Consider the following 11,637-nt stretch of genomic DNA (forward strand, 5'->3'; position numbering starts at 1 on the left):
CCATTGACCAGAAACTTAACTGGACCAGCCACAAATACTGTGGCTACAAGAGCAGGTCAGAGGCTGGGTATTCTACGGCGAGTGACTCACCTCCTGACTCCCCAAAGCCTTTCCACCATCTACATGGCACAATTCAGGAGTGTGATGGAATACTCTCCACTTGCCTGGATGAGTGCAGCTCCAACACTCAAGAAGCTCGACACCATCCAGGAAAAGCAGCCTGCTTGATTGGCACCCCATCCACCACCCTAAACATTCACTCCCTCCACCACCGGCACACTGTGGCTCCGGTGTGTACCATCCACAGGATGCACTGCAGCAACTCACCAAGGCTTCTTCGACAGCACCTCCCAAACCCACGACCTCTACCACCTAGAAGGACAAGGGCAGCAGGCACATGGGAACACCACCACCTGCACATTCCCCTCCAAGTCACACACCATCCCAACTTGGAAATATATCGCTGTTCCTTCATAGTCGCTGGGTCAAAATCCTGGAACTCCCTACCTAACAGCACTGTGGGAGAATCTTCACCACACAGACTGCAGCGGTTCAAGAAAGTGGCTCACCACCACCTTCTCAAGGGCAATTAGGGATGGGCAATAAATGCCAGCCTTGCCAGCAACACCCACATCCCATGAACGAATTTTTAAAAAGTGCTTTTCAAAGGGAGAAAACAGATTTAATCTCTACTGGCAATGGTATTACCTGGTACAGCACTAATCCATGAAGGCTGGAAGGTCACAGGTTTGATTCCTGGTCTGTACTGCAGCCACAGTTAGGGTTCTACAACTGATCTCAGCAAATCGCAGTCTGAACCATGCCATTAAATACATATGCTACATGGAGTCCAAGCACCTCATTATAAGGTCACAAAGAGGGTGCATTTCCTGTGCCTTCTTGCACAGTTCTTAGCCGCTAACTCACGGCAAAGTTCTCGGAACTGGTCACCTCCTCAGCTGTAGGATTGTATGTTTATACAAATCGGGGGGGGGGGGGGGGGGGGGTAAAGGAATCTTTCTTGTGATAGGCAACTCAGATGCCCAACTTCAGAACACTGCAAAGCAAACGGTGAGGTACAGCATACACATACATTTAAAAATATTTGGCAACCATCAATCTTGCATGCTACGTCTGAAGATTTAAACAACTGGAATCTAGCCACACTCCATTTGGATTTGTGGATATAAAATAAAAACACAAGTCACACAATGCACTTTCACCCAGCTGGGATTTGCAGTTGTTCTGAATGTTTCTGCATATACTTGCAAGTAATAAGAAAAAGGCAAAGTTGCATTTTTACCCTCTAATAATGGAGCTTCATCCTCAAAACTGTTACCATATACTGAATGTGGAGAGCTTGGAGTGAAGGTTGGTGTTGGCTGATAGATCTGTCCTGTGTACGGCTGTTGTGATGCTGTTGGATGAAAATACCCAGCCTGCTGAGCGTGACTGTCATACTGCCTGTACGCAAAAAAGATAAAAACAGATTAGAGGGCTAGATTTTCTGGTCCTTCCTGTCGGTTTCTGGTCACTGTACCAATTAGAATCTTGAAGTCTCCATCTGCCAAAAATTAAAAAAAGACGTCCCATGGCATTGCTTAAAAGGTAGTCCAGGCTCAGGGGATAGCTTTTAACTTATACCCTCCCCCCACCAAGGTCCTGTTCCTTGTTGCTTCTCCTACCTTGCTGATTTTAGATGCTGTACTTTCAGCATTTCCCCACTACAGTTACTTTTTCCTTTAATTCTTTTTGAATCTTTGACTTAGTCTCTGAATTCTGTCTTTCTCAGTTTCACTAACTGTTTTCTCTCTCCAACATTTCACTTGTCCTTTTTAATCTTGCGGGTCCATTTTTAAAAAATGGTCATCCCCTGCCCCTTCGAGCTTGACACCAGAAGAACCACTGATAGAATCATAGAAAGGTTACAGCACGGAGAGGGGCCATTCAGCCCATCGAGTCTACACCAGCTCTATGCTAGAGCAATCCAGCTAGTCCCACTCCCCCACCCTATCTCCGTAGCCCTGCAAATTTTTTCCTTTCAAGTACTTATCCAGTTCCCTTTTGAAGGCCATGATTGAATCTGCCTCCACCACCCCCTCAGGCACTGCATTCCAGATCCTAACCACTCGTTGTGTAAAAAAGTTTTTCCGCATGTCACATTTGGTTCTTTTGCCAATCACCTTAAATCTATGTCTTCTGGTTCTTGACCCTTCCGCCAATGGGAACAGTTTCTCTCTATCTACTCTGTCTAGACCCTTCATGATTTTCAATACCTCTATCAAATCTACAAGGTATTCAGGAAAGATAGGGAAGGAAAGAAAGGTCGGGGGGGGGCGAGCGAGGTGGCTGTATTGATCAAAGAAACTATTATAGCACTGGAAAGGGACGATGTATCTGGGAGGTCAAAGACAATCTATTTGTTTAGAATTAAGGAACAATAGAGGAGCTATTATGCTACTGGGTGAATAAGATGGGCTACCAAATAGTGGAAAGAGAGGGGGAAATTTGCAGGCAAATTACAGAAAGATGCAAAAGCTATACAGTAGTGATAATGGGAAACTTCAATTATCCCATATAGACTGGGACAGTAAGTGTAAAGGGCAAAGAGGGGGAGGAATTCCAGAAATGTGTACAAGAGAACTTTCTGGAAGTGTGTTTCCAGCCCAACTAGAAAGGAAACAGTGCTGGATCTAGTTCTGGGGAATGAAGTCGAGCAGGTGGAGCATGTAGAGTCTATTATAAAAGATGTGATAACAGAACACTTGGAGGGCATTAACGGGATTGGATAAAGTCAGCATGGGTTTATGAAAGGGAAATCATGCTTAACAAATCTACTGGAGGTTTTTGAGGATGTAACTAGTAGAATAGGTAGGGGAGAACCAGTGGATGTGGTGTATTTGGATTTTCAGAAGGCTTTTGATACGGTCCTACACAAGAGGTTAGTGTGCAAAATTAAAGCACATGGGATTGGGGGAATATACTGACAGACAGGAAACAGAGAGTAGGAATAAACGGGTCTTTTTCCGGGTGGCAGGCAGGGACCAGTGGGGTACCGCAGGGATCAGTGCTTGGGCCCCAGCTATTCACAATATATATCAATGATTTGGATGACGGAACTAAATGTAATATTTCCAAGTTTGCAGACGACACAAAGCTGGGTTGGAATGTGAGCTGTGAGGAGGATGCAAAGAGGCTCCAATGTGATTTAGACAAGTTGGGTGAGTGGGCAAGAACATGGCAGATGCAGTATAACGTGGATAAATGTGAGGTTATCCACTTTGGTTGTAGAAACAGAAAGGCAGATTATTATCTGAATGGTGATAGATTGGGAAAAGGGGAGGTGCAACGAGACCTGGGTGTCCTTGTACACCAATCGCTGAAAGCGAGCATTCAGGTGCAGCAAGCAGTTAGGAAGGCGAATGGTATGTTGGCCTTCATTGCGAGAGGATTTGAGTACAGGAGCAGGGATGTCTTACTGCAGTTATTCAGGGACTTGTTGAGACCACATCTGGAGTATTGTGTGCTGTTTTGGTCTCCTTATTTGAGGAAAGATGTCCTTGCACATGGGAACAACACCATCTGCACGATGCCCTCCAAGTCACACACCATCCAGACTTGGAAATATATCGCCGTTCCTTCATCGTCGCTGGGTCAAAATCCTGGAACTCCCTACCTAATAGCACTGTGGGAGAACCTTCACCACACGGACTGCAGCGGTTCAAGAAGGCGGCTCACCATTACCTTCTCAAGGGCAATTAGGGATGGGCAATAAATGCTGGTCTCTCCAGCGACGCCCACATCCCATGAACAAATAAAAAATAGGTTTAGAAGAGTTATGGAAAAGGACAAGGAACAATCAAACATGAAAATACTTAACTGGAGGAGGGCTAATTTCAGTGAGTTAAAAAGAGATCTTGCCCAGGAACGGAATCAAAAATTGGTAAGCAAAACAGTAATTGAACAATGGGAGGTCTTCAAGGAGGAGTTGGTTTGGGTACGGAGTGGACACATTCCTACGAGGGGGAATGGAAGGGTATCCAAAGCTAGAGCTTCCTGGATGACTAAAGATTAAACTGAAGCAAAAAAAGGAGGCTTATGATGAATGTACGGTTCATAACACAGTAGAGAACGAGACTGAATACAGAAAGTACAGAGGAGATCTAAAAAAAATAAAAGGGCAAAGAAAGAGTATGAGAATAGATTAGCGGCTAACATAAAAGCAAACCCAAAAGTCTTTTAAACACATAATAGTAAAGAAATAGTCAAAAGGAAGGGTGGGACCGATTCGGGACAAAAAAGGGGATCTTCTTGTGGAGGCATGAGGTACTAAATTAATACTTTGCATCCCTCTTCAGTAGAGAAGAGGATGCTGCCATTGTAGCAGTAAATATAGCATTGTAGGATAAAGATAGATAGAGAGGAGGTACTTAAAAGATTGGCATACCCAAAGTAAAAAAAGTCAACTGGCCCAGATGGGAGGTATCCTAGGTTACTGAGGGAAGGGCGGAAATTGCAGAGGTTCTGGCCACTCCTTCCAATCCTCCTTAGATATGAGGACGGTGCAGGAGGGCTGGAGGATTGCAAATGTCACACCCCTGTTCGAAAAGGGGAGAGGGATAAACCCAGCAGGCCAGTCATCCAATGTCGGTGGTGGGGAAACTTTGAGCGATAATAATCCGGGCAAAATTAATTGGAACTTGGGAAAGTATGGGTTAATAAATGAAAGTCAGCATGGATTTGTTAAAGGAAAATCGTGTTTGACTAACTGCAGTTAACGCGCAGGTAAAGCAAGCAATTAGGAATGCAAATGATATGTTAGCCTTTATTGCAAGGGGGTTGGGGTATAAGAGTAAGGAGGTCTTGCTGCAATTATATAAGGATCTGGTGAGACCACACCAGGAGTATTGTGTACAGTTTTGGTCTCCTTACCTAATGAAGAATATACTTGCCTTAGGGGGGTGCAACAAAGGTTCTCTAGCTTGATTCCTGGGATGAGCGGGTTGTCCTATTAGGAGAGATTGAGTAGAATGGGCCTATATTCTCTGGAACTTAAAGAGAATGAGAAGCGATCTCACTGAATCATCTAAAATTCTTAGAGGGCTGTTTCCTCTGGCCGGAGGATCACGAACTAGGAGTCATAGTCTCAAGATAAGGGGTTGGCCATTTAGGACCAAGATGAGGCAAAGAGTGGTAGAAGTTTGGAACTTTTCCACAAACGGCAGTTGATACTAGCTCAATTCTTAATTTAAAATCTGAGATTGATAATATCTTTGGTTAACAAAAATCTAAGGGATATGGAGCTATGGAGGATGTATGGAGCTAGGTCACAGATCAGCCATGACCTCATTGAATGGCGGAACAGGCTCGAGGGGCTAATTGGCCTACTCCTATTCCTGTTCCTATGTTGCTAATGCCTTAGAGAAGGTGCAGAAGAGATTTACTAGAATGGTACCAGGGATGAGCGACTTCAGTTATGTGGAAAGATTGGAGAAGTTAGGGTCGTTCTCCTTAGAAGAAAGAAGGTGAAGAGGAGATGTTCAAAATCATGAACAGTTTTGATAGAGTAAATAAGGAGAAACTGTTTCTAGTGGCAGAAGGGTCGGTATCCAGACACACAGATTGAAGGTGATCGGCAAAAGAGCCAGAGGCAACGTGAGGAAACATTTTTTTTTAAATGCAGCGAGTTGTAATGATCTGGAAAGCACTACCTGAAAGGGTGGTAGAAGCAGATTCAATAGTAACTTTCAAAGGGGAATTACATAAATATTAGAAGGGAAAAAAATTTACAGGGCTATGGGGAAAGAGCAGGGAAATGGGACTAATTGGATAGCTCTTTCAAAGAGCCAGCACAGGCACGATGGACCAAATGACCTCCTCCTGCACTGTAACTACTATGAAGGAATTATTTTGCAATTGAAAAAATTAAAAAGGAGTTATTTGAGCTATCAAATATCATTGTACATGTTACAAAACATTCAAATTGTCCCTCTTCAATGATATACCCTGCCTGCATCAGCAGGAACAGAAATGACAAGAGTCCAGCTCCCAACATTGAGCCGCTTTGATGTGGATTTCCCTGTGATAACGCAGTCACAGCGACCTGGACTGCACAGGAACACTTACAAATGCAAGTCAATATAAGCTGGCAAATGAATGAAAAATACTAAAGCCTTCTGGTGAGCTTGTCACACAGCTAAATGCTGATCCCAAGCACTGACCTGTTCTGGTAAGGATCCCCTGCAGCATTGTAGTCACAAGAAGCTTGCCCTTGGTCATCAATGCTATAACTTGACTGGAAGAAATCTGTGTTGAAGTTATTAAACTCCGCCATTGCAAATAATTCACTACAAGAAGAAAAAAGAAAAAAAACATTTTGAAGTATTTTTATAACCCTACATAACGAAGTATTCGAGGAACTTCTTGATGGAGGACACTATATAGACATTGAAAAGAATACTTTTGATCATTCAACACAGAATAAACTGGCAATACATCTTCAATAACAAACAATACTCATCAAGAAGCTTAATGTCAAACTATATGAATTTTTAAACTGTATATGTACAATAACTTTTTCCCCTCCCCGCCCAAAAATCTTCTAATGGTTGTGAACTTTAAGCAGTCAGAATGTTGGTCGTACAACTCTGTTAATAGAAACCAAAAGAGCATGAATATTAGGAATGCAGTCAAGTGCAAAAAAAATCCATGCTGTTACCCATTCAAGTATAAAAATAGTAGTTTAGCACATCTTTGCCACGTTAATTCCATTGCAGTGGGAATTTAATTAAGAATTTGTAGCATATCAGTGCATTTTAGAGACAGGCTATATGAGTGTACAAAAAATCTGCCATTGTCTGAAATTAGACCAGTATAAGAAGTCACTCCAAGTTAACTTAAAAGCAAATGAATAACTTGGTCACAAGACAGCAGCCGGGTACGGTAGCATGTTGGTTATGTTACTGGTCTAGTAATCCGGAGTCATGAGTTTAAAATCCCACCACGGGAGCAGCTGGGGAATTTAAAATTCAATTAATTCAATAAAATCACTAGTAATGGTGAACATGAAACTACCGGATTGTTGTAAACACCCATCTGATTCACTAATGCACTTTGGGAAAGAAACCTGCATAGTCCTTACCTGGTCTGGCCTATATGCGATTCCAGATTCTTAATCGCCCTCTTAATCGCCCTCTGAAATGGCCTAGCAAGCCACTCAATTGTACAATCTCGCTACAAAAAGTCATAAGAATAAAACCGGACGGACTACCCAGCATCGGAAAGGCAAACCAATACCCTGCAAAAGTCGTCCTCACTAACATCTGGGAACTTGTGCCAAAATTGGGAGAGCTGTCCCACAGACTAGTCAGCAACAGCCTGACATAGCCATACTCACAGAATCATACCTCTCAGCCAACATCCCAGACTCTTCCATTACCATCCCTGGGTATGTCCTGTCCCACCGGCAGGACAGAGGTGGCGGTAGTGATATACAGTCAGGAGGGAGTGGCCCTGGGAGTCCTCAACATTGACTCCGGCCCCCATGAAATCTCATGGCATCAGGTCAAACATGGGCAAGGAAACCTCCTGCTGATCACCATCACCACCCTCCCTTAGCTGATGAATCAGTCCTCCTCCATGTTGAGCACCACTTGGAGGAAGCACTGAGGGTAACAAGGGCACAGAATGTACTCTGGGTGGGGGGACTTCAATGTCCATCACCAAGAGTGGCTCGGTAGCACCACTACTGATCGAGTCCTGAAGGACATAGCTGCTAGACTGGGCCTGCGACAGGTGGTGAGCGAACCAACACGAGGGAAAAACCTACTTGACCTCGTCCTCACCAATCTACCTGTCGCAGATGCATCTGTCCATGACAGTATTGGTAGGAGTGACCACTGTACAGTCCTTGTGGAGACAAAGTCCCATCTTCACACAGAGGACACCATCCAACGTGCTGTGTGGCACTACCACCGTGCTGAATGGGATAGATTCAGAACAGATCTAGCAGCTCAAAACTGGGCATCCATGAGGTGCTGTGGGCCATCAGCAGCAGCAGAATTGTATTCCAGCACAATCTGTAACCTCATGGCCCGGCATATTCCTCACTCTACCATTACAAACAAGCCAGGGGATCAACCCTGGTTCAACGAGAAGTATAGAAGAGCATGCCTAAAAATGAGGTGCCAACCTGGTAAAGCTACAACACAGGACTACGTACATGCTAAACAACAGAAGCAACATGCTATAGACAGAGCTAAGTGATTCCACAACCAAAGGATCAGATCAAAGCTCTGCAGTCCTGCCACATCCAGTTGTGAATGGTGGTGGACAATTAAACAACTAAAGGGAGGAGCAGGCTCTGTGACCATCCCCATCCTCAATGATGGCAAAGTCCAGCACGTGAGTGCAAAAGACAAGGCTGAAGCGTTTGCAACCATCTCAGCCTCCTCCCGATATCCCCACCATCACAGAAGCCAGTCTTCAGCCAATTCGATTCACTCCATGTGATATCAACAAACGGCTGAGTGCATTGGATACAACAAAGGCTATGGGCCCCGACAACATCCCGGCTGTAGTGCTGAAGACTTGTGCTCCAGAACTAGCTGCGCCTCTAGCCAAACTGTTCCAGTACAGCTACAACACTGGCATCCACCCGACAATGTGGAAGATTGCCCAAATATGTCCTGTCCATAAAATGCAGGACAAATCTAATCCGGCCAATTACCGCCCCATCAGTCTACTCTCAATGACCAAGTGTGGCATCAAGGAGCCCTAGTAAAATTGAAGTCAATGGGAATCAGGGGAAAACTCTCCAGTGGCTCGAGTCATATCTAGCACAAAGGAAGATGGTAGTGGTTGTTGGAAGCCAATCATCTCAGCCCCAGGACATTGCTGCAGCAGTTCCTCAGGGCAGTGTCCTAGGCCCAACCATCTTCAGCTGCTTCATCAATGACCTTCTCGCCATCATAAGGTCAGAAATGGGGATATTCACTGACGATTGCAGTGTTTAGTTCCATTCGCAACCCCTCAGATAATGAAGCAGTCCGTGCCCGCATGCAGCAAGACCTGGACAAGCCACAGGATGCACTGCAGCAACGCGCCAAGGCTTCTTCGACAGCACCTCCCAAACCCACGACCTCTACCACCTAGAAGGACAAGAGCAGCAGGCACATGGGAACACCACCCTGCACGTTCCCTTCCAAGTCACATACCATCCCGACTTGGAATTAAATCGCCGTCCCTTCATCATCGCTGGGTCCAAATCCTGGAACTCCCTTCCTAACAGCACTGTGGGAGAACCTTCACCACACGGACTGCAGCGGTTCAAGAAGGCAGCTCACCACCACCTTCTCAAGGGCAATTAGGGATGGGCAATAAATGCTGGCCTTGCCAGCGATGCCCACATCCCATGAACGAATAAAAAAAGTTAAACATATCAAATTAGACAGGGATCAAACGGTCTTCAGCTCATCGAGTAACAAACCGAACAAAAATCTGATTAAAGCATTAAACCTGGTGTAACTGATAATACAGTAGCATGATGCTCAGGGTGTTTCAACCCAACCTACTGTGCCTTGGAATGATAGACTTTGGGCACAATCCTCCACACGCAAAGCTCCTAATCCAGTGTTGTTCAATAGAAATCACAGACTAGCGAGCAGTACTTTGACTTCATCAGAGTGATTGCTGAAAATGTTGACTCGCACACTGAGACCCATCCCCGCTCTCCATCCAAAACGCAATTGAATGCTGCTCGCCCTTTGCCATGATGTGCCCTGGTGGAGCTGCTCGTTATTGGTTGGGTTTGCTTTCTTCTGCTGGCCTGAAGCAGTTGTTCAGATTGGTTGAGTTGACCATGATGACAGCTCACTTCTCCATGCAGTGTTGCTGATGTTTCCATAATGCTGGAGTGCGCCGTTTTCACCCATGTTACACCATTTTAACAGATAACCAATACGCAGTAACCGAGGAAATAAAGCACACACAATGATCACACTGTTTTTCATCTTACCAACAGACAAAAAGGTTAGAGCATACATGCATACGCTGTGCGAATATTTAGATCACATGCCCATCAACAGTGTCTTTTACTCATTTTATATTTACTAATCAAAACTGCAATTAGCCACATCTGGATTCCCAATTAGCCATGTGCAGATAGTGGCTAATGTATTGGACAGCACTATCCTAATCTCACAGGACTGTAAGAAGCAGAAGCAAATGCAAAGTACTACCCCACCTATTTTAAGTCATTCCAGGCTGTTCTTGCACATCTCATAGCAAAAGATTCACAATGATGTTTTTAGAGGATTGAAATTCAGTCACTCACCCTTTGGTCTGTGAATTGCTATAATTATGAAGATAGCAAATCAGCAAGTACAGAATATCTGGACTAAGTCCAACATTGTTAACAGTTTCTGAAGTATCAAGTTTGGTTAAAGTCTGAAAGTGAAATTAAGGTATCAAAGGACACTTTACCTTGCACAGATTTGCAATAGTATATGGGAAGAAATCATAGTGTATCAAACTCAGAGTATCCTTGTGACAAACGAGGAGTGGAGGTGAGGGAAATACTTACATCTTTGGGCTAATTTCTGGTAAATTGTTTTATAGTTACTGAGACATCAATTTAACATTTGAAGAACTCAAAACAAAAATTTGCTTCCCTTACTTTCCCAGTTGTAGCAAAGTAAATAATTTAAAATAGAAACATACCACAGAACATAACTGCAAGTTTCTGTGTTAGCCAGCACTGTTCACAGTAACATTTTAAACCATCATTGACATGGTCAGAATTATGACACACACTTTCATGCATACATACATACAGAAACATCTCCTAATCAAAAGCAGAGTCTCAATTGACACTGCTTTAATTTTAGTCTCCAACTGACAAATTAAATTACGTTTATCAATTTTCAGAGTCTCATATAAAAACGCGCCGCTACCTAGTGCGCCTGAAAATAAGGTTAGACTCCACAGAAGGAAAGCTCCAGTGAATATTGCAGGGATTTGAGCTGCCCGTTACATCAGGACAGGAGAGCGGGTGGAGGGCCCGTGTGGAGCAGAAAACACAGACGGAGACCAGTTGGGCCGAATGGAACATTTCTGTGCTGCAGATCACAATTACACAGCATGACAGCACCCATTGCAGTCACCAATATGTTAGACACGAAGCTCTGACAGGGTGGAGGGGGGTGCAGCAGCAGTAACCAGCCCAGCATCAAGCACTGCCCAAGAGGTTGCCAGAGGTGCTCATACCTGGGCTGCTCCAACACTCGGCGGACCGCCCCGATTGATAGAAAGTTGATACTTTGTTACAAACTGGGACAAAGCAACTTGGTGCTGACAGGAACCCGGGCGAGTGCTGCCACCCGCACTACCACATCACTTCCGGCTCCCCCCCCCCTCACACACGCCTGCGCACAAGGACCTCGGCTCGCCACCGCGCTAGCAAGGGAGCCACGAACCGCGAAAAAAAAAACAACGAAGCAACTGCTCCAGTATTTTACCGAAGAATTGCAAGTTTACAAATCTTAGCTTAAAGCCAGCAGCTACACAAAAAAAAAACTTAAAGCCCCACCCCCCCCCCGGTTGAGCACTGGGGTCGTGCCACGCATGCGCGGGTACAGG

General features: G+C 44.7%; 1 protein-coding gene across 1 annotated transcript in view; it reads right to left on the reverse strand.

Annotated features, from left to right (window-relative positions):
* The window catches only part of yipf5 (Yip1 domain family, member 5), a 29,108-nt gene extending 17,696 nt beyond the window's left edge, over positions 1–11,412 (reverse strand). The window contains exons 1-3 of the mRNA XM_067996228.1: positions 11,266–11,412; positions 6,222–6,347; positions 1,304–1,464 (exon numbers count right to left, since the gene is read on the reverse strand). Coding sequence (XP_067852329.1) covers positions 1,304–1,464; positions 6,222–6,334 — 274 coding nt within the window. The 5' untranslated portion in view covers positions 6,335–6,347; positions 11,266–11,412. The remainder of the gene's footprint in view (positions 1–1,303; positions 1,465–6,221; positions 6,348–11,265) is intronic.
* Between the last annotated feature and the right edge of the window lie 225 nt (positions 11,413–11,637).

The sequence above is a fragment of the Heptranchias perlo genome, chromosome 14 (genome assembly GCF_035084215.1).
Source record: "Heptranchias perlo isolate sHepPer1 chromosome 14, sHepPer1.hap1, whole genome shotgun sequence".
NCBI classification, from domain to species: domain Eukaryota; kingdom Metazoa; phylum Chordata; class Chondrichthyes; order Hexanchiformes; family Hexanchidae; genus Heptranchias; species Heptranchias perlo.